At 39.2% G+C, this 23730-nt stretch overlaps 2 protein-coding genes across 5 annotated transcripts in view; one reads left to right on the forward strand and one right to left on the reverse strand.

Annotated features, from left to right (window-relative positions):
• The window catches only part of LOC148424039 (serine/threonine-protein phosphatase 2A regulatory subunit B'' subunit beta-like), a 30670-nt gene extending 27887 nt beyond the window's left edge, over positions 1-2783 (forward strand). For 2 of the 3 annotated variants that reach the window (XM_088415301.1, XM_088415304.1), the window contains 3 exons: positions 67-185; positions 245-351; positions 2244-2783. In XM_088415301.1, the coding sequence (XP_088271427.1) occupies positions 67-185; positions 245-351; positions 2244-2382 (365 nt within the window). In that variant the 3' untranslated portion in view covers positions 2383-2783. Of the gene's footprint in view, positions 1-66; positions 186-244; positions 352-1567; positions 1608-2243 lie in introns of all 3 variants that reach the window. The other variant, XM_088415302.1, reaches the window with a different exon arrangement.
• Positions 2784-2792: 9 nt separating this feature from the next.
• Positions 2793-23720, reverse strand: LOC148424040 (cohesin subunit SA-2-like). 2 transcript variants are annotated; one of them, XM_088415300.1, is made up of 32 exons: positions 23585-23720; positions 21067-21169; positions 20874-20964; positions 20408-20572; positions 20250-20346; positions 20082-20170; positions 19929-20000; positions 18430-18634; positions 17887-18026; positions 17746-17819; positions 17549-17672; positions 17361-17459; positions 15680-15759; positions 15485-15592; positions 15119-15239; positions 14926-15043; positions 14729-14832; positions 12478-12570; positions 12315-12401; positions 11259-11459; positions 10102-10178; positions 9925-10012; positions 9738-9818; positions 9330-9422; positions 9076-9250; positions 6341-6477; positions 6176-6277; positions 5945-6099; positions 5758-5874; positions 4175-4344; positions 4040-4109; positions 2793-3963 (listed from the first exon to the last, which is right to left on the reverse strand). In XM_088415300.1, exons 2-32 carry the CDS (start codon positions 21114-21116, stop codon positions 3846-3848), a joined length of 3501 nt encoding a protein of 1166 aa, XP_088271426.1. In that variant the 5' UTR covers positions 21117-21169; positions 23585-23720; the 3' UTR covers positions 2793-3845. The 2 variants fall into 2 exon arrangements, with proteins under 2 accessions (XP_088271426.1, XP_088271425.1); XM_088415299.1 differs by having other exon boundaries at positions 14920-15043.
• Positions 23721-23730: the final 10 nt, after the last annotated feature.

The raw sequence follows: 23730 nt of genomic DNA on the forward strand, positions 1-23730 counted from the left end.
ACATTTATTTTGCTGAAAGACCAGCGCGTGTGCGTTTGACACCGATGTCAATGATGATGATGCCAGGCAAGATCACGCTGAAGGACCTGAAGAGGTGCAAACTGTCGCACATCTTCTTTGACACCTTCTTCAACATCGAGAAATACCTGGACCACGAGCAGCGGGACCCCTTCTCCGTCATCAGGGTGAGCGTCATCACACGCCAAGCCCTCTCCGAGTCCCGCTAACCATCCGCCTTTGACAGGAAGTGGAGCCGGAGGGACAGGAAGTGTCCGATTGGGAGCGATACGCCGCCGAGGAGTACGATATCCTTGTGGCCGAAGAGGCCGCCGGGAATCACTGCGATGATGTGTAAGAGCTCGCTTGGCTGTATGGTTCAGTGGTGATATACCCCCTGTGAAATAGCTTTTCAACCGAGTACCCCAGTGCAAAGTATTTGGGGAAAAACACTGCCATCGGCGTTTATTAAAAGATAGACCCTTTTAAACTTCATTTGTACTGGTCCAGAAAAAATAATCAACCTAAAGTGTCCTCTTTTGAATCATAGAAGGAATCGGTTATCAAAAGGAATTAACTAATTATTACTCAATATCCCCCCCCCCAAAAAAAAAAAAAATCAATGTAAAGTGTCCTGTTTGGGGGTCACAATAGAGATCTGTTCACAAAAATAAATCATTAGCTCGATCATTTATAAATATTTGTCCACAAAAAGTAATCAACATTAAGTGTCAGACCTAACAGAAGAAATAATTATAAAAACTAAAGAAATAATTATGAATAAATATTGTCCACAGAGCAATATTAAACAAAGTGTCCTGTACAGTACAGATCTCCTCAAAAAAAGACATCATTAACTTCATTATTGATAAATAACCCCCCCCCCCCAAATAATCAACATTAAATTCAAACCTGTTCTCAAAAGAAATAATTATGAATATATATTTGTCCACAGAAAAACATTCAACTTAAAGTGTCCTGTTTTGGGATCATAGCAGAAATGTGTTCACAAAAATAAACCATTAATTTGACAGGTAACGAGAGGTGGCCCCTAAGTTGACTCGAACCATTCTATTATGGGGGACCTTTTAAAAAATAATGAAATTGAATAAACTACTGAACATAAAATATGCTTTCTGAATTTATATTTTCCCGAATCAATTGATGCAATGGTTATTTTTAAAGGATTTTTGCATGTTTTATTTAAAATCTCGAGGTGAGGTTCCTTCAAGTACCCCCATTTGAGAGCCACGGTATTAGTCTGTGCTCATGTCGCAACATTGCCAGTTAAATGACCTACATAGGCAGGACTAAAACCATCCAAAAATAAACACTTATTATTATGACTAAATCCTTGTTTTAAAAAAAAAAAAAATCTAACTGCAAGTATCAGGCGTTTTCAACCTTTATGCTTCATAGCGTCCTAAAACTGGTGTAATATGGACACGAATTTTGCATACAGCTATCACATTTGATCATGTATATATTTAAACCTGAGCGGAATCCGTCGACATTATCAGCTGATGGATGGTCAGCTGACGGTTGATAAGTTTATTGTGTGGAACTTTAGGACGACCACTAAGCTCTGAAGACAGACCGTCTCCCGGCAGGTAAGACCAGCACGGTACGAGAAAGAACCAAACGTTCTCCTCCTTCCTTTTCTCTGGACCGGTCTGATCCTAAAACCACCCTGACCACATGGGACCCAAACCTGGATTTTGTTTTTAAAGCTTCTCTTGCACTTTGGCACATTTGTGTTCTTCTCCTTTGTCTTCTCCAGGCACACGCTCACATTTTCCCTAATCGTCAACATTGTGCAAAAGGATTGCTTCCGATTTTGGCTTCTTGTCGCGAGGAGACTAAGTCATATAAATCGTTTTTCTAATGAAGAAATATTGAGTATCAAATCCTAAATTCAAATATGAAAAGCTATACGTAAACAGTTCAATAAACTGGATTTTCCAACTGTGATTGAAATACGAGTCAGAGAATCGAGTTTGACTCTCAGTTCACACACTGTTAACCGTCTCAATTTTGTGGCGCTTCTGATCGGAATTTCAGAAGTGTCCTACTTCGATGGAGTAGCGCCACCTGTTGCTTTGGCATGCACAAGACAGCTTGTAATGTGGTCTGTTTTTTTTGTTTTTTTTAGTTCAAAATGTCCATGTGGAACAAAGACTGCCCTCCTGTGGCAGCAGAATTGCATTGCATGGCATGAATTTTTGTGTGTGTGTGTGTGTGTTAAGGTACGAAGCCCCCCTGAGCCCCTTGGAAGCGCGCGTCTCGGCCGACCTCGGTGTGACGAAAAGGCACTTCTTCCAGATTCCTTCGCCGCACTGCACCCTGGACCTGGACGACTACGAGTACGAGGACGACTTTGAATGAGCCAGCTCCCTGCCCCTGACAAAAAAAGGCTTTATTTTTCTCACAAGCAACTTACTGGCCGCCAAATGCAGCTCCTTCTTGGCACTTTAGACTTTTTACACTTTAGACCCAATGAAGAAGTTGCAACGACATCACAAACTTGACTCCACCTCTGTCTTGTCCGTTGGCTCACTTTACATTCCAGTGATCATACCGGAACCGTCTCTTCAACAAATGGTCTCATCGGACATTGCGTGTGCGTGCGTGTAGATGTGTAAGTGTGCGTGAGATGGGTCTTGTAATTTATTAGATGAATTTATAAATATATAAAAGAATGTGTAAATATTGTTTGCGGTGATATAAATAATTTGGACAAGTTTGAAAGACTGAGTTTTCTATGTAATAAAGTTAATAAAAGCACAGTCGTTAACTGCAGACAAGGGATTTTTTTTTTATTTTTGACATAAAATGTCATTAAATGTTAATGCACTAAAAAAGAACTTTTTTTCAGCCTTGGAGGGGTTCACATAAACATAATAGACAGAAATACCAAAAAGTACATAGTCTGCATACAGAACGCACCCCTATCATTAAAATAGTTTTTCAGATGAGAATTTGTGACAAAACAACATTGTACCCCAGTGATGCAATTGTGAATTTTGATTGATTTCTTGGTTTTTAGGAGAAAGGCAAGACCACACATGAAAAAGGAAATTCTTTTTCACCCGGAGAATTAAAGCATTAGAAGGGAAATTTTATGAAACAAACTTGAGAGAAGTCAACAATGTATTGCAAGAATAACATTGCATGTTTTCTGTAAATGTAATTTCTAAAGGGGACATTTTTAATGACAAGTATGAAGTCATTTGGTGAGGAAACGGGTACTATTCAAAAAGTTTTTTGTTTGTTTTTTTAAAGTCCCAGTTTAGTTACAAGAATAAAGACGTAATTCTTGGGAGGAAGTTGTACAAAAAAAGCATACATTCGTAATATGAGAATCACTTTTCAGGAAAGGGGCTTTTACAAAAGCAACTTTAGAAGTCAGAATTGCAAGAAGGAAAGTAAAGAAAACTCATTTTAAAGCCTCATTTTTCAAGTAGAAAATTGTAACCACTACTCCTTTTTTACGACTTGAAATTTACAATTCACAAAAAGCTATTTTACAACAAATATTCATTTCCCGCCCCCAAAAACAATATATTGCTATTATATCTGTCCTGCATGGCACTAATACACTTGCATGTCCTTAAAATTGTCATAAATAGGAATAAATTTATTGTGGACATTTATCTAGGAACATATGGTAATTGCACCCCCCCGGAAAGCAAAAAAATAGCATACAGTCCACATCCTGGAGAGTTTGTAGCTATTCGGGAGCTACTGGATAGGAAAATGTTAAATACAGCAAATACTACACCACTACTGTAGAACGACAAAAAGAGCAGTGTTCCCTTGGGAGTTGGAGCGAGCGTACCAAAACCTTGTCACACTTCAACTTCGACAGCATCTTCATTGTCGTCATTATCGAGTGCCTCGGTGTTGAGTGCTCCTTGAGTCGGGGATCTTTTTAAGACGGGTTCAAATGGGCGTGCGCTCTTATTGCTGTGTATCAGAAGAGACAACAGATGAGCTTCAAATGGTGAGAAAAGTCAACAGGAAAAAGGGACAAAATCCACACCTGGCACCCAATCTCGGACCTTTTCCCACTTGGGGCTCAGCGGAACCCAGTGGTCCTAAGGACTTGGTACCTGGAAGAGAGCCATACGGTTTTATTCTTCTCCGATCATCTCAAAACGCGTCCAGACACACACACCTTCCATTTTGCTCTTGGAGCGTCCGGGCGGCTTCCTGTCCGAGCTACCGTGGGAGGCGGAGTCCTCTCCGTCAGCCAATAGGGAGCTGCGATAGTAGAGCAGCGGTTGCCAGCGTTCCTCCTTGAGATCCGTCACGTGATCTGAGGTGTGCTTCTGCAAATAGGCTAACCTGCGTGTGCGTACACGTGCCATATTATGGACAATATTCCTCCAATGAAATCACAACGTATACAGTCTCCACCAGTCATGTGTTTGAAGGTGATCAATCTAGTTTCTTGCCACAGGATTGCGGCAAACCACTACTTTTGGGTTTTCTCCGGGTACTCCGGTTTTCCTCCCACATTCCCCCCAAAAAATGTGTGGTATCAAACCCATTTTAGCTCAGGGGCCAGATGGAGAGAGTCAAGTCTCTCGACTGGTAAATAAAAACCTTAAAAACAATTAGTGTCACTTATAAAATTAAAAATATACTGAAATTGCATGAAATTTATGGACATTTAGAATTTGTATAGAAAACGTAAGGTGAACTTGAAATCAATGAATTCCTTAAAAATTTAAACGAATGGATTAGTAAATAAATACATTGAAAAAACAAAAAAATGCCCCAATCAAAGTACGGTAATGTGGTTGTACAACGTTTTTCAAGTACCGTGAAATGTTGAGAAAATTCCCATAACTCCCCAAATATGGGACATACCCATGTAAAGGTCGCAAAACTGGTCTTATGTGACTGACTGATGCAATCTTCCTCGAATGTCATCGGAAAAAAAATCTAATCTTTACGTTACTGTTTATATGATGCACCCATACTTTTTGGCCTTTATTTTTGGGGGAAGATAGTGTGTCTTATAAATTGGGGAATTACAATAAACCGAATAAAATGGTGCTTTACCGTATCATTTTGGACACTGGATGGCCCTCACATTAACACACATGACAGAAGAAATAGAAAACTCATGAACAATTCATTTATTAGTGGTTACGGCCCTCATTGCTGTATTACTGTTTTTGTCTTTGTTTTAGTGCCTACTTTATTATTTGCTCGATTATGGAATGTAGTCTGCTCTTGACTGACATTACATCAAATACAGAAGCACTGTGTGCTACCTAATGAGTTATAAATTAAATATTATTGGGATATTTAAAAAAAAACAAAAAAAAAACAAGACCTATTGTTTATAATACAACACAGACCAAAGGTGAATGCCTGGTAATGGCCAAGAGGATGACCTCTACTCAATTGTAAATCTCTTCGAAGCAGCCGAAGGATTTTACCTGCGCTGAGCAGTTGCATGATGAAACTAGATGCTAATGCTAGCCTGAACGCTACTGTAGTGTTCCACCTTCTGTCACTGAAGCTATCAGCAACTTATTTTGGCACAGGATGACAAAAAAGCCCAACTATAGCTCAATGAAACTTTTTAACTTACTTCAACTACTTGACACAAGAAGGCAGCAGAGTGCCACTTTTGTCTTAAATGAAACACCTGAGTTTACTTCAACCTAGTTTCTTGGCACAATACGGTGGCTACTACTGTCTATTATAAATAGCACTTTTGTGATTTAGTGCGGCAGCACTCACACTGTCTTCTTGTCTGGTTTGAGTAGCTTGCTGGAGAACTCGGCCAAGATGGTCAAGTAGAACAAGAACGTCGGTGTGGAACTTTCAAAGTCCCGGAAGACAAATTCAATGCCGCTCCTGCGAAAAATAATGCGCGCACTTTGGTCAGTGAGCCGAACGGCGCAGTCACGCAAGACAGGTCACCGACCTGTGGATGAGGACGAGGCACTCGCGAAACTTGACGAGGTCCCCGAAAGTGAGGGCGAAGCGCCTGGCCAGCTCCTTGATGCCGGTGAAGGTCTGGACTCCCTGCTGGACGAGAGGCGATCCTTCAGCCTCTCCGCCCTTCAGACGCACAAACAGCTAGCCAGAAGATAAGATCGAATGAGAAAAGGCGTCTCGGCTAATTCATAAGCGCTGTTTATGAAAAAGTGCTTACCCGCTGTAAAGAGAGCACCATGGTATGAGTGCTCTCGAGCTTATCAATGAACCTCGTCCTGTGCATGGTCTCCTTGATGATGTCGCCTAGGTCGTTCTGATACTGAAGGAAAACAACAAAAAGTCTCAAGTCTCCAATATGAGCAGAAACAAAATGACAAGATACCTTCACATAGAAGCTAAAGATGTCCGCCGCCATGCTCATCTCCAGCACGCCATGGAGGATAAGCTTGCAGTAGGCAGCCAGCATGTTTCTTCTTTTGTGAAGCTCCTCCATCTTTTCCTCCTCGGAGTGTCGGCAGGCTGAGTGGGACAAAGTCAAGGAGAAGTTAGCGTGGGTAGCAAAAAGAACAAATAACTTATACTTGTGTTTAAAAAGAAACAAAAAATCTGGCAAAATTAGACAGTTCCTATATTTGAGTTACAATAAAAACATACTGACTGAAATGTGACAATCAAGTGGTCCCAAATATATAAAGAGGTCAAGAACAGCTATCAAAGTCATTCCAGTTCATAAAGCATCCTCCATCTCATAAACATGAGTGAGAAAATACCAATATGTGAAAAAGCTTTTATCTGGGCAAAAGGTGCTTAAATTATAAACCATAAAGTTTTGATTAACTGGCTTCCTTAATGTTTTGATTAACTGGCTTCCTCCCACACTCCAAAAACATGCATGGCAGGTGAATTGGACATACTAAATTGTCCTTGGGTGTGATTGGGTGCGTGAATGCTTGTTCATCTTTGTGTGCCCTGCGATTGGCCAGCAACCAGTTCAGGGTGCCCCCCGCCTACTGCACGAAGCTAGCTGGGATAGGCACCAGCAAGCCTGCGACCCTTCTGAGGATAAGCGGCTCTAGAAAATGGATGGGTGGATGCATGTTGAGTTGTTGTCTCTATTTCCAACATCTCAATCACTCAAACTTCACAGCTACTTCCATCATCATCCGCGGAGTTTGGAAAATGTCATAAAACAGCCAGGATTTTTCTAGACCTCCTAAGTGCCCAAGGCACGAGTGTCAAACTAATTCCCGGGGGCCATACATGACTCGCCACATAATTTTATGTGGCCTGAGAAATGCTAATTATAACTTCTTTTTTCCAGCCAAAATACTACATTTGCAAGTTATCTTCAACTTTTACATATTTGGGGGGAAACAACAAGCATTTTTTTTGTTACCAACACCCCTTTTGAACAGTATTAGCGGCCTCTGATTTCAAAATATGCAAACTATATATGAGTTTGAAACCCCTGGCCTAAGGCAAGAATGACCAAAAGGAAGGTGATTGAGATGTCAATGATGTGTACCAATGATGTGTACCAATATGAGCTATCCCTACTAGCAATCAGCTAGCAATAGTTAGTAAAGGGCCCATTTTCGCTAAATTGTCCAGAACAGTGCCATCGTTTGATTGCCGCCTCAAGTTATAGTCCGGGCTGCCTGCCATGTTGCAGACTCTCTGCTCGCAAGAGTATTTGAACTTTATGCTTCCCGTCACTTGCGAGGACAGGCTACAATGGAGCAGGCCTCGGCAGGTGCAACATCAAAGGTAACGCACGACGGCATGTGGCTTCAATCGGCGCCGAGGCCGCCAAAATGAGGAGGTGAGCCAGAGTTGAGCGACTTTTTCTCACGGAAAAAGGGATTGGAGCCACTTGATGCTTTGGCCTCGCCGTGATCTCCCACACAAGAACAAGTGTCCATAAAAGCCAAAGCGTTAGCAGGCTAATCCCATAAAACAACAGCTTTTTAGAAGTAATAATGCCCTCGGTGCATTGCTTTGAACATTGAAAAGCTTCACGACGGACCTCTTATTGGCTCGCCTGCACTCTCCACCATATTTGGATGTGATAGTTCATACAGTGTAGTACAGTTATTAAAAACCAGCGTAGGAATTTAACACCTCCTTTTTAGATTTACAACATGCCAAAGTGGTTTTCTTCATCTTAAAATAGACACAGCCATATACAACACATTCTCTAGATGCATGACCCTCTCCTCATCAAAAATTAAACATGGTTTCACTCAACATGTACAGTTGTGCAGGAATGCGTTACACTATTTAATAGCTCCAACATTATTAAAAGACAGAGCGAGGCTGCCACCTGGTGTGCAAAATGGGCTCTACACCCTTTAAATGCAAAAGTATTATTATTGTAGTTTGCTTTTAATATTACTTATAGAAGTGGAATAGATATTTGCATTCATGGGAAGAGGGGTCAATTGGAAAAAATAGCTTTTTACATATTCAATTATAAAACTTGAGAAAACAAACCATCCAAAATCACTATCCATAACGGACTTTCCAAATTTAAAGTAACTTCTGACCGACGTGACTAGGTTGAAAAAATGCTTGCTTATTTCCAACCCAAATGATCTTGCAAATATTCTTGAACACACCAATAAGTTATTCATAAAGTCTAGAATGATTAACCAAATTTTAATATGTATATACAATTTCTATTGTTTTTACACGCATTAGCTAATTAACATTGGTTTCTATTGCCTGCCATGTGATGATTTCGCGTTACGATCCCAACTGTGGAACAGATTAATTTCGTATAGTGGGGGCCCACTGTATTTATAAATATTATTTATATGCATATTTTGAAATATTGTGCACGTGTAATAACGACAGTTCCTTTCGAATATTGACATAAATATAAAGCAATAGTATGGAGGATCTTAGGCCCCCTTTTGAGCATTTGATTATTATTATTACCATTATAATTATTTTTGTTTAAACATGCTCATAACAAAGTCAATCAATCAAATCTGATAAAAGGATAATAATAATAATAATAATAATAAGGGGCAGTGGTGCATGGGGGAAAAAAAAAAACAAGCAAAACAACACTAACCGTGCAGTAAATATCTATGAATTATCCAACTGTCTTACCTTTGCCTTCGTGGTCACAGTCAGGCCCAACAAAAACATTCTTGCACACAAAGCTCAACAGCGCCATCTGCAGTTTGGGTGTGGGCGAGTAGGGCAAGGGGCCCCAGGAAGTAGGATGCCACATCTGTTGCTGGTAGGAGTGAGCGGTCAGTACGTCGCACACACCCAGGAATGCCTGAGAGAGAAAAGGGGAAAATCACCGGACGTTGAGTGAGGAGTTGAGGATCACTCCTAGTAAGAATGACACCTTTTACCTGCTGCCTGACGCTGTTGTCTGGGTGGGAGAGACAACAAAGACTTGCCTCACTGAGTACACGCAATTGAAGTCTCTGGGACACAGCCTTGTCCTAATAAAACACACAAAAATAACTGTATTTGTGACTACTGGTAACAACATATAAACATGCAGTATCATAATATCTAACTTTACTTAGAACACAAATATTCATTTGCAATGTAATGAGATATGTGTTGTGTTTGTATGCATTGGTGTACTGAGTCGTTTTTAAAATGTTGAATATTTAGCTGAACACGCTCTCCTATCTGTGAAAGCAACATCAAATTGACATTTATAGTTTATTTCAACACTTTCATTTATTCTCTGTCTATAGTATAAGCAGCTACAGAAAATGAATGGTTGGATATACTTTGCAAAAACTTACTCTTGAAGTCAGAATGTCGCTGCTTGTACTCAGTGACCAGAAAACACAGTAACACAGACATTGTAACACTTCTTTTAACACCTGTGAGAAATGATATAAATGTATTATTAGTTGTTTTTTTTAATCAATATAAACAGACCCTTTAAAATCGTTATATCTTAGAATTTTAAAGCAAACTTCTGATCACCTGAGGGGGTGGCCCCTCCTGCCACCCTTCTACCGGCAGGAGAGGAGAGAGCAGGTCAAACAGATTCCAGACAGACAGATCGTGACAGCTGTCGGAACATATAAGCAATGTCAGTGGAAGACCATGACGAGGACTTTCGAATGATCTCCATCTCTACATTCATTTTGAACAACTTACTTGTGGAAAGCACTGACTTTCTTCAGTGTGACAATAAGGTCTACAGTTTGTTCCGCATCAGCCAAGAGGGTGGGCCCCTGTAGAACAGAACAGAATGATTTGCATGGAAGCAATGCCTGTAGATCAAAAAGATTTTGAGTTAGGTTTAAAAAAAAAAAAAAACAATAACAACACACATATACACAAAAATAACAACATGGTTTGTATTACAGGATTTGTACAACAGTTATTTTTCCCCATGAGGTAGGATGAAATAAATAAATAAATAAATAAATAAATAAATAAATAAATAAATAAAAAGGTCCCTCCTGATCTGTAACATTACAAATACATACAAAACACTAGGTCAGAAGAAAGCCAATAAAATTGATAATGTTCTTGTTTAAACTGGGAAAGACAAGATACTTTCATGGAGCAGTTATAAGGGTTCAACCAACATGACTAAAGTCCTTACAGTTCTAACATTATATTAAAATAATGGGTACAGTACAAACAGAAAAAAAACAAGCATCACCTGTTTACTGGTTTGACTAAAAAAAAAAGGGTTCTGTTTTTGACAAGAATGAATCAAATAGGAAATTCACATCAGATATTTTTATGGACCAAATCATGCCAGAGCAAAAATTTTCAAGATAAGCTTAAATTGGTGGCTGCTGGAACTCCCGATGTAATATTTGACTCCAGTGACTAAAAACACACTAGATCAGCAACCCTTTAAAAAATTAACTCAGCTCTTGTTCTGCTAATATGACAGACATCCTTGGGGTTTGAAAACTATAGTACTTATATTGGAACATTATGGCTGGCCAAGCTCTAAACATTGATTCATGATTTGATGTTTGCTCCATCAAACATGCAAGTCAAGTCAAGTGAAAGTGTTTATTGTCATGTGCGGTATAGAAACAAGGACATATGGCATGAAATAAATTGGGTTCTTCTTTTACCAATAATATTACATGAAATGAATAACTTGTCAGGCCCCAAATCATTATTGATATTGAATGAAAGCTAATAAAATAGAGGTTGATGAAGCTTCGAATAGAAACAAGAACCTTGTGATCAGCTTAACCCCAAAAGGTCAGAGAAACTGGGCTGGACTGCCTTTAGATACAAAAAGGTTCTTATTCGTTGAGTTGTTAGCATTGATGGAAGCTCACCATGTGGGAGTCTGTGAGCAGGTTTTTTAGGTGGTCTACCCAGCCCTGGACCATGGAATCTCTGATGGAACGGGCCACAGAGCCCCAGGGGGTCTCCTCTCTACACAGACTGAGGAATGTGCGGGACGCCGCCTCCAGGACGGCTGCATCTGAATAGACCTCCAGAATGGCTTGAATTTCCGCCAACAGCTTGGAGATCAACTGAGGAGAGACAAGTCAGCTCTCAGAATAAACGTTTGTTTCATTTCTGATATGCTCCCCTCACACGCAATGGCAAAAACTCTTTAATTGAAATTCCATCTTGACCATCTGTCTAATTGCAAACTGACAACACCCATGAAGAATCATGGAAATGGCCAATATGACCATGAACATGAAGATTTTCTTTACAATAATAGATTCTTTGTATGAACACGGCATTCTGGTTATTGTTGTTGTTGTAGAATATGAATGAAACAACCAAATCCACCCATTTTTATCAATTTCAGGTGGAAGCCTTTTTGTCTATTGGCTGAAAATGACATTACAGTTGCTCAGGTAACGACTAATCACAGCTCACCTGTTCTCTGAGTTTGGTTCTGTGATAATCACAACTTGAGCCATGATTCTTCATGGTTGTTACCTGAGCCTTGAGTACATGTGATGTTATATTCAGCTGACAGTAAATAGAAAAAAAAAAAAAAAACGGTGGATTTTGCCTCTCAATTCATATTCCAGAATTGATTCATCAGAATGCTGTGACTGACCTACTGTAACATTGTTGTGAACATGCATGTCTTGTCTATCCCTTTAAATCAAAATGAGCAACTTCCTCTGTGTTTTCAGACATTTGTTGCTGAAACATGTGTATCTTTATTATGATAGAAACACTTAGCAAATTTGAAGTTGCTACGTGAAGCAGCCTTTCGGGTTGAATTGACAACTAATGTTTTAATAATAAATACGATTTCCCTCAATCCTGTTGACTGGCAGACAAAGCGAAGCAGGTGTAAACATCATTAAACATCCTCTTTCAACTTCATGAATACATGAAGCATAGTGTGCCGGAATGCTGACCTGTGTGTTTTGGGCCTCGGGGCTCTCTGGCAGAAAGTACTGAGGAATCCTCATCAAGGAGGCAACAATATCCCAGCGACCTGAAAACTTAAAAGTGGCGAAAGGTGTCATTCAAATATAATGACATGGTAAATTGACAATGATGATTGGCAGGCAGGCATACCTTGGACAGTAAGTGAGGAAGCACCTCGAGGAAATGCTGCGTGAACTTTGCGCAGTCATCAACCTGAACTTTTTTCTCTCTGGAACTCAAGATCTGGTAGCAAAGGCACATCCGCACATTGATATCCACTTAATGGTATGGCCTGATGTCTTGCTATGAATTATTGAGTAAATCACAGAAAAAGTTCAGTATGTTTTAATATCCTGTGTTCTAAGAGGACATCTAAAAGAACTTTCGCCCACTTCTTACTTAGTGCCGTGAAAGTATTTGCCCCCCTTCCGATTTCTGCGGTTTTGCATGTTTACAACTCACAAAGGTTTCCTTTCATCAAACCAGTGATTATCAATTATTTTTTGCAAAGCCCCCCCCCCGACTCGCTGTGATGACAATAATTGAGATTATTATCTATGAAAAATGTATAAGCACATCAAAAGATGTATCTTTTTCAACATTAACAAAAAAAACTATTTAAATCAGCTTTTAGCAAATGTTAATTTGACTTTTTACAGGGTTGATACAGGTTACAGTTTATTCCGAATCTGAAAAAATAGCTTAAAGGCAAATTGCCTGAAATTTAAAAAAAAAATGTCAATCTGATTAAAACTAGAAACAGGTAAAGAGCAGAATTTCTTTTTCTGACAATCCCAGCAAGTTGTCCTGGTTCTGAAGAAGCAAAACAGCCCCAGACCATCACACTAGCCTCCATTCACCTTCTTCTCATTTTTTTTTAAATACAGTGGGCCCCCGGTTTACGAACTCCTTCTTTTATGAGCTTTTCGATTTACGAGCATAGACCGCTGCATTTTTTGTCCCCCTCTTACGCACAAACCTTTCGGCTTACGAACAATCCGACATGCCAGTCAATGTGTTCGTACAATTATTTTCGCTTTGCTGCATCAACGAAATCAAATGTTCACGCTTGTCACGGTAACGCTGAACGCTATTGCTCTTACAATGTCACAGTCACTGTCTCAGTCACAGAGTCAGTCACGGAGATGCCGATATGCTATTGGTCGATTAAGGTCACAGTCCCGGTCTCACTCACGGAGATGCGGATATGCTATTGGCCGGCGTCACGTCAATCACAGAAATGCAGATATGCTATTGGCCGAACGCCTTTATCTAGCTTGATAGCACAGCTGGTCGGGATGGACGGAAGGAGAGAAAATGAGTGAAAAACGGAAGGAAGGAATGTTGTGAAGACTTTGCAAACTTTATCTGTTAGACATGGCTTCTAAAATTGCAAGTGGCGGTAAAGGAAAAAGTAAGAGGATGATGACAATAGAAACCAAGCAGGAGATAGTAAAAAAATACGAAGGAGGCGCACGCATAGTTAACCTTGCTCGTAAGTATGGCCGTAACCGCTCGGCAATCTTCTAAGGGCAAGACTTTCCTTGCTGGGGGACGGACTTCGGTCGACAACAAAATGGAGAGGCTTCTTCTATTATGGATTAAAGAGAAGGAAATCGCCGGTGATATGTTCTAGTTTGAGAAAAGTTCTTGTTTAAGAAAATAAATCAATAAATTCTGCAGGTTGGTCTCTGCTCCCCTCCGCCTCCACCCAGCTCAAGTCACGTCGCCCGAAAGGTAAATTCCTTTGTATATTTATGTTAATTTATTTAACTGTACAGTAGATTATGTTACTAATTTTTAATATGTGTATAAAGTCGTGATGTTTTTACCTAAGGTTTTTGCACGCGTTGCACGCATTCACTAATTAACATAGGTTTGGATTGCCCGTCATACGAGCAATTCGAGTTACGAGCGTAGCCACTGAATGGATTAAGTTCGTAAAACAGGGGCCCACTGTATATCTCTCACCAATATGTTTTTTCAGTTTAACTTGATATGAGCATTGTAATCAATTCGAACGACTTCAATTTTACTTTGGTAATGTGGTTATTTATGTCATTCTTTTTAACATAAAAACATTTTTACTTTAAGTACTGATTTATAGTTCCTTGTTTTTAGCCTCTTACTATAGTCAATTTGAGTAATGTTTAATCTGAATTATTTATACTTGAAAGGTACCATACAAATGTATTCATTGATTGATCAAATGAATGATTGACAGCTTCAGATGAAATCCCCAAAGATTTAAAGTCCCCCATGAATTGTTAATCTTGTTAGCTACTGTATACTGCATACCTTTCCCTACTACACAGTTAATTTGTATTACTTTCATCATCTTGTGCTTTCATCCTTAGGTCATGAAATATTGTGCGTTTTGAGGGAGAGGGAGATCACCAACCTTCTTTGCACCATGCCTCCCAGCGAGCACTGGCCCTTCTGATGCCTGGCGCACAGAGGCTAGCATGATCTCCACTAGTACAGCTTCTTCCTCCACCGTGAATTCTACATAAATTCCACAGTTTGTTGGAAAAAAAAATATAATAAAGACACGCCAAGTCGAATGAAGAAGAAGAAGCAAATCTTGCCAACCTGTACCCAGTGAGGGATTATGAGGGTCTTGCAGCAATAAAGACGTGATGGTGGGCCAGTCCTTCAGCAGGGCTCCACTGCAGTCCCACAGGCTGTCCACGAGGTAAACCACATGGTTGTGCAGCTGTACACGAATGCATTGGCAGAGTCATAAATGTGGATATGAATTGCAGGCATTTGTGTTGAATGAGCATTTCACCTTAGATTTCTGGTAGAATTCCAGCAGGGCCTTGAGTCTAATACACATTTGTTGCTTGTGAGCCTCCTCTTGATTTAGTTCATCGGAATTCTTAGCAGCAGGGTCATCAATGCCGAGAACCCTGAAAGAAGCACAAAACATCTACTTTGTCTTAGCTTAGTTAAAACACAAAAGGTGTTTCTTTTTTGTAAATGTTATATTTTATAAGATGCTTTACTTTTTTTATTTTATATCATTAGCAATCCCCACTACATACATATGGTGTTTACTAAAAGTCCTCAGTATTTCCCCATGAAATATTGTTAAGCAACTCTTGGTCCTTCAAACAATTCAGGTTACTTGCAAGCTTCCCCCAAAACAGCTTACCTGAAGGAGAGAAGTTCCCCAGCTGTGGTTGCAAGGGGGCGCTGTGAGGAGTAAACAAACTGAAAGAGGGGCTCGTAGTCATCTACAGTGAGCACCTCTTGGTGTGTTCTGAAGGGTCAAACACACAGAGGACAGTTGAGCAATTACTATTAAGAAAGACAACGTATGATCGCTGATAAAGGAGTGGTGGCTAACTTGGAGATGAGCAGCAGTAATTTCATGGTTTGCAAAGCTACTTCATTGTCTTTGTCCAATGTCATAGAGATCATACGATCCTGTAAGACAAGCAGAACTGTTGGGTAATGCCATTGATTTCGAACTGACACTTTGACATCGTAAAACCACAACAACAAAATAAAAGATAAAATGCAGTAACCAAATGGATTAATTAGGATTACAATTTAAATGAGGTTGCATGTTCTCACCGTGTGTGTGTGTATGTGTGTGTGTGTGTGTGTGTGTGTGTGTGTGTGGATAGATTTATGGGTACTCCCTCCCAGTGTTAGGATAGTTGATTTTCTTTGCAAACCAGTTCAAAGTTAAGTTAATAAATTTAAAAATGAACTACAGTGGTACCTCGGTACTCGACCATAATCCGTTCTGAGGTGGTGGTCGAGCACCGATTTGTTCGAACACCGAAACCAATTTTCCCATAAGAAATAATGGAAAGTATGTGTGCACAAGTAAATGTGCACAAGCAGTAAATGATAAAGATAAATAAAGCATTATAAACCGTTTTGTATAATTTACTTACGTTTTGGAGAGTGGTTGATAGCATAAAGGAATGGATGTGGAGAGATCGGGAGGGGGGGTTACTCCTTGGAAGGGGAATCCCCTTCCATGTTTACTCTAGGTAACTGCGACACGAGGTTGGACACTCGTACACCACTTTCATATTTTGCTATAATTTCCTTCTTCACTTCAATAGTGGTCCTCACTGTTTTCCTCTTTGCCTTCCCCTTATCACTGTCTTTCTTTGGAGCCATTATTGAGGGCTAGAGCAACACAAAAAAGTTTAAATCCGGGAAGAAATACTCGAACAAACTGCGTACGTCTTACTCCGCTGGCGGTCTGAATTGAACTGCCGCTTACCCGCTGGCCGAGAAGGGCCGAGGAGCGCGTTCGGGTCGGCTCGGCTAGTCGAGAACCGAAAATCTGTTCGAGGTCCGATGCATTTTCTACTTGAATTTTTTGGTCGAGCACCGATTTGGTCGAGTATAGAGGCGGTTGAGTACCGAGGTACCACTGTAGTTTGCAGAATTCACTTATCGCAGGGGTTTTCTGGTCCCCCAACACCCGCAAAAAATGAGATAACGTTGTACTGTAGAATGACATTAATCAATTACTTTTTTTTTATAAGATGCCTCTGTGTGGCTGGTAATAAAAAAATCTATAATATTAAGCCCCAAATATTTCTCATAAATCTACATTCTTTTAAACAGGCTTTGAAAGTTAACTTATTTTTTTCAAGTTTCATCAACTCTTTTTGACAAAAATGATGTGTAAAAACAGTGGCAGAAACGATCTCTCGCATAACCAAATTGTACATTACCTTTCATCATAAGATAGGATAGCAAAACAGGGCATTTTGTTGCAAAAGAAACCCTAAAACATTAAATAACTTATAACTTATGTAAATATCCTAATACCTGCCATGTTTTTATGTATTTCATAAATGTGGATTGACACCACTATTTACTAATCGGAATCACTGGAATTGGAACTATGTGCAATTCTGGATTTAGTCACTCACTGCTAACAGGCTTGTGTTATTGCAAAAACATGGATTTTGACCATGTATTTATCCACTACCATTTTTTCTCCAAATGATTCTGTGTCAGGAGTGTATCTCAAACCAAACAAAAAATGTGCTTACCTTGAAGCGTCTGGTAAAGAGATCCAGTTCAGGCAGAGCAACGGGATCTCTGTATAAATTCTGCAGGCCTAAAACACACTTGAGACGCACATCTGGAATCTGTAGGACAATATCCAAATCAACACATGTTATTCTTAGGATTAGAAAATTGCATTAGCCATTTATGCTGCATTCTATAACTTCTTCACCTTGTCATATGACATCCAGTCCATATATTTCAGGTAAGTGTCATTGAGGAACACAGAGCTATACAACCTCATCCATAGGCTCAACTCCTCCACACAAATGGAACGGATTTCTGGAAGCACGTCACTGTAACACACATGCATACACACAAAAATATATTCTCCTAGTGTGTTTACAGAGAACCACAAAGTTGCTGTACCGATATCTCTTGAGAAAAACGGCCTTGAAGATGACGTCCATCATGCTTTCAATCTCACTCTTTTTTTCCTGGAGCTGGAAGACAAAAGAGCAGATGTTCTGAGTGCTATTTGTATGCTGGCAAGGGAACACAGGTACTTACCTCCTTCAATTTTTGTAGCGCTCGCTCCACCTGAGCTTTCTGTCTACTTGGCCTCTGGGCCTGCTGCAGTTTTTTAATCTTTTCAACATCCGTGCTCAAATTCACAGCCACGTCCATCAGGCTGCTCAACAGTTTTACCGCTAATCGAAATGATGGAAAAAACAACAAAGAATTAATTATTCCATTTAAACATGCATATTATATCTATATGAACAGTGTTGTTTTTTACTGGATAGCAGTATACAATTGTGCTTTAATTTTATCAATGCACAAAAAAAGACAAAAAAAAAATCCTAAATTAACATTGTGTACACGTTTTAATCTTGATAGCAGTTAGTGAAAATCTCAAGTAAATCATGAGGGACTGTGTTTTTCAAATAATTTTAGAATATTCTTTTGATTATTCCCTCAATCAAATTTCCTGATAAAAATATTTTGCATGAGAGTGTATGACAAAATTATTTTTCACCGATGATTGATTGTACATAAACACACATTTCATAAAGACATACAAAATCAGAAAAAGATTACATTGGACATTACCTGCTAGTGTACATGTGTGTCGAAATGCTCTTATATGGGAGTCCGAAAGCTCAGAGAGAAGTGAGATGAGAGTGTTAATCAAGTAGCTGTCAAAAATAAGGCTGTGTTGACACTGGCCCACCAGCACAGACACAAAGTCGCACAGCTCAGAGTGGAACCATCTGCCGTAAGGTGCAGGCTGGATCAGAGGGTAATCCAAGCTGTCCTACAGTGCAGGGAAGAAGGAAAGTGTTACATGTGTTTATACATTTTCACCATGAACAATATTGTCTCCTATTCTCATAAATTATCTTCCATACTGCAATATTAAGGAATTGTCGATTGTAAATTAGAAATGAGGAAATGTCCATTGTAAATTAAAAATGAGGAATTGTCAATTGTAAATTAATAATGAGGAATTGACAATTGTACATTAATAAATGGAGGAAATATTTGAAGTTGTGAAAAAAAAAATCATACTTCTGTTAGTACTTTTGGTAATAACAAATTGCTTAGTTTACCCATATAGTATCACTGTGGAAATAAGCTGAAGGTAAGAACACACAATCCTTAATGTCATAGTCATTGGCAACAAAAGAGGGTCGACCCCAAAATGGAAATGTCCAAATCGGGCCCAATGTGTCAATGTTTTGCATTGGCCACCGCTATTTTCCAGCACTCCCTTAAAAATATGGAAAACACCAGAGCTCCTAAGTTTTCAACTGGAAACCTCTTCATAGAAATTGTGGATGTTTAAGACCGTGTGCTCTTCCAGCTTTTGTATAATGTACTAAAAATATAAATTCATAAACAAATATATAGTCAGTGTTCATTTAACCTCAGGGAACTGTCGGGTTCCTGGGGCTTGCAATGGGTCCCAACCAAAACATTTGGAGTACCAACAATGATTAATATTTTGATGTAAAAAAAAAAAACTAGGGACAGGAATCTGTGACTGTCTAACGATTCGATTTGATTCCGATTTGGGGTTTCAAATTTGATTCAGAATCTATTTTTAATTCAAAATGATTAAATTGTGTTCACTGAAAACTTATTTCTGCTTCAATCTATAGATGTGCAAAGAAGCATCATACATCTTCAGTCTGCTTAGCAAGATAGAAAAACAAAAGTAAACAATGTCTTTTTTTTTTCTCACTAATTTTTGATTTGTAAGGAACATGCATCACCCCCCCCAAAAAACTGACATGTGGACAACTGCTACTCATTGACGCTAGCTATAAATTGTATCGCTAATATATTATAAAATAAAATGAAACTTTTTTTTTTAAAGTAGAACAAGATATATTATAATTTTCAAGGAAATTGTAGTACCAAAATATTGTGAAAAACTGTTACCAAAATGAAAAATATTAAAATTTCTCAGTACACTTATTGCAAACGAGATAGGAAAATAAACTTTTTCAACCATTTAAAAGCATTTTGTGATTGATTGATTGATTGATTGATTGATTGATTGATTGATTGATTGATTGATTGTTATCAAAGGAGTTAACACTTGCAGCATCAGTGGGCCAGGTGACGGTGAGAATCCATGGAAAAGCCAGAAACTTCTTGTACTGGAGACCGGCAACCTAAAACAGTTGTACATGTTGTACACTCCTACACGTAGCGGCAAGTTGGGTAATGGATGCAACAGACTGATGCCTTCCAACCTCATCCAAGTCCTCCCCCAATTCGTCCACCATCTTGTCCATGGCCTCACTGTCCCCCTTGGTGTGACACATTTCAGCTGTGACCACACCTGAGGAAAAACAAAACAAAACATTTGGCATCATGCATGAATGCTGAGTGATAATTACTACAGTGTGATGGTTACATGCCTTTGCAACCACAACACTGGATGAAGAAGCTTATTAGGTCAAGAAGGGATGCGTCTCTGTCCACCGCATAGGCCTCCGCCCATCCGCAGATCACCACCTACTCAAAACTAAGTCAGAACCGGCGAAGTACATGTTTTAAAGATACCGGTAAGTCTTACCCGCATGGCGTTGGGACCCATCGTAATGACATCAAACAGAGTGACGCCCTCCGCTTGTGTGCGCTTACGATGGCAGACATTGTCCTTGCTAATGCTGCTACGCTGACTTTTGGCCTTTTTGGTTGTGACGTTTTCCACTTCCTTGTGAGTCCTTTTCCTACGCCTCTGTGGTTTACACCACACACAAACACATTAGGGTAAAAATAACTTATTTGTTTTGTGAACAAAATTTACCTACACAGTAAATATTCATTTGAAATAAATAGTAATGAGATTTAACTAATGGATTAATTCACATAACCTAAAGAACATTTATGCCTTTTTTTTTTTACCTACATTCCCATAAAGATACTTATTTTGTTGTTTGTGAATCAGACGTTGAGTGGCATTCAAGGGCAGCTATCCTCACCAAGGCTCTAAAACCTCATATTTTTAAGATTTATGGAATGTAGCATGAATAAATTACCTCTCTTTTGCGTCTGTTCTCATTGCCAGATTCATCCTCGGAGTTGTTGACAGCTCCTGAGCATCTTGCCACATCCTGGCTTGAGCTTTTACTGCCAAAACAAATGAGAGATTATTCTACATCGATTTAAAATAAATGAGCAAGAAGGAAAAATACTGTCTATTTTTTTCTGTAATGTCAATAAAAAAGATACTTCAGCTCAGAGGGTCTGGATGTAGCTGTCGACGCAGGATCTGGTATCATCTTTCTTCAAACAGCACTCACGTTACTTGCTTCACTGGGGATGCTGCTACTGTCTAAAAGTCAGGAAAGGACCATCTTTTAATCATGTTTCCATAGGCCCAACACTGGCCCAAGACTGCCATGAATCCTGAGGCAAAACACTGCATTTCAATGTGTTTATATTCACATTAAAACATGCTAGCATTTTTTCTCTTGGTTCTGTAGTAATTCTGCCTTCCTTCTTAACGGAACTTAGTTTGTTTGAACACTGCCAAGCAATTATTCATTCAAAATGGATGTTCAAACTTTTTTCCACTGAGTGACACACACAAAAAATGAAAGAAAGCGGGGAACTTATTGCATTTCATGTGTATGAAAAGCGCAAAAGCCAATCAAGTGCGGTGTGTGTGTGTGTGCTAAAAAATGTAAATATTTAAAATAGAAAATGACACACAGATTTGTTTGTGATGACATATTAGTTTCATACCTATCCATCCATCCATTTTCTATAGCCGCTTATTCTCACTAAAATGTGTGACTTAAAAAAATTGTGTGATAACTTGTAGGGGTGGAGTACTGTATATAGTACAATATGTTCTATGGCAGAGGTGCCCATGTCCAGCCCTCGAGAACCCATATTCAGCCTGTTTTCAGTGTAAACCTCCTCCAACACACATGGGTCAAATGGTCAAAATCATTGTCAGTCTTCTGTAAAGCTTGGTAATTAGCTGATCATTTGAAGAAGGTATGTTTTCAGGAGAGGTGCATGGAAAACAGGCTGGTTACGCACTGGACTTGGGCACCCTGCTCTACGCTTTTTTGATTTTGTACTTAAGGTGAGTTCAATCGAACAACCACTTTTTTGAAGTTTCTGGGTTGCCCTACGCTTTTTTGATTTTGTACTTAAGGTGAGTTCAATCGAACAACCACTTTTTTGAAGTTTCTGGGTTTGCCCAAATTATTGGAGTGTTTTACTTATTTTCTGGACCTCAGTTGTATATTTGTTTACCGATACCACTCACACACCATAAACTCTTGGGAAGTTTAGCGTTAAAAAACAGACACAACCAGATGGATCCTTTATGTCGGTGCATCTCAGTTGTATTTTGCCAAGGCCCCCAGGAAAAAAGAAACTTTTTGTGCCCCACCCCCAACACAAACACTCAATGCGCTTACTATAAATAAGATTATTATCTATAAAAATTGTGAAAGTATAACTAAACCTGTATCCTTTTTAACATTAACAAAATAAAAAGAGTAATATTAATCAATTTTCGACAACTGTTAATTATTTTACAGCGTGTATACAGGATACAGTTTAGTCTAAAACAGAAAAAAATAACCAAATGCATCAATGGGCCTGAAAAAAGATGAAAATTCTTATTTTATTGCAATTACAATTACAAAAATCCCCTGCCAACGTTACTGCATCATGTTTCTGTCAAAAAAATGGATGCAGAAAGGTGAAAATTCTTATTTTATAGGAATTACACTTCACATGACAAAAACGAAGCCTTCGTTCGTGCAGTGGAGTTGTAAGCAAATAATAGTCACGTTGTTGAGCGATATGGGCCCTTATCAGCAATCTCAATGTGGAGAAAGTGTGGCTCGGTGCACTACATTAAAGACGTTTTCCTCTTATTAATAGGTGCTGCATAACTATGCAGGTACTCATAACACTCAAGTTATTCCTGGGTGCATTTATGTACGCTTGCTGCATTTAAGGCTGTATCCTGTATGTACTTCCCTGCTCCCAAGTATATGGCTGACTAAAACTTTTTTCAGAAATTTGGAGGCTTTAATTAGGTAACGAACAATTATCAATAGTGTTAGGTGACAGTTGTGCTGAGGATTACGACAACAGATTGAAATGACAAAATTAATCTACCGACAAGGCAAAATCTACTGTTCTGTCGGTCTTAGTCCGTCGTCTTTAAAATGTTTCGTTCGTTGACCAAAACGTAGGGCAGTCACAAACTGCCCATCTCTGCTTACCACAGCCAGGTTGCGATGCGTGTTTGTGTGTGTGTGTGTGTGTGTGTGTGTGTGTGTGTGTGTCTGTGTGTGTGTGTGTGTGTGTGTGTGTGTGTGTGTGTGTGTGTGTTGGGGGGGTATGAGTCCTCAATGTATTAAAATAAAATAGTATAACTTTTGTTCATTGACGAGCAGCAAGGTGAATAAACGGATAGACATGACAGGTGCCTCCTGCGAAAAAGATTAAAGCCCCTATAATCGAATAAACTATAAAAAGTACAGTTTAGAAAATGGTTCCACAACGAAGGAGGATAGAAATTGAACGGTGTTTTCACAGCACAGACAACAATTAGCTAGCTAAATCACTCAGTTACGTGAAATTCGGAAGCCCTAAACCCTAAATATAAAATAAAATTAACCCTAGTGTACTGTACTGTGTATGGAATATACAATATAGACTTAACAAAAGTCAGGGATGTCCGACGAACAAATAATAAAACAGCTGGCCTGCTTACCGTCATTGTAGTTGGCAAGTCTCTGGCGAACATCATTTTATTATTTTGGAGAAAAAAAACGTGTCGAAAACAAATTAATCACAGATTTTTTTGTATGTTTTTCCTTGTTTTCACCGTTGCCCGAACAGTCATAAACCAGAGCGTTC

This window comes from Hippichthys cyanospilos, chromosome 5 (assembly GCF_059441005.1).
Source record: "Hippichthys cyanospilos isolate Australia breed blue-spotted pipefish chromosome 5, RoL_Hcya_1.0, whole genome shotgun sequence".
Lineage (NCBI taxonomy): Eukaryota > Metazoa > Chordata > Actinopteri > Syngnathiformes > Syngnathidae > Hippichthys > Hippichthys cyanospilos.

Bases quoted from the DNA above. Each gene is read 5' to 3' on its own strand.
- LOC148424040 (XM_088415299.1), bottom strand. From the start codon at position 21,116: ATGATACCAGATCCTGCGTCGACAGCTACATCCAGACCCTCTGAGCTG. The intron at 15,240-15,484 runs GTAAGCTGTTTT...TGCTTCTTTCAG, and splicing joins GGGGAACTTCTCTCCTTCAG to GGTTCTCGGCATTGATGACC. The intron at 10,179-11,258 runs GTGAGCTTCCAT...TCTGTTCTACAG, and splicing joins TGCTCACAGACTCCCACATG to GGGCCCACCCTCTTGGCTGA.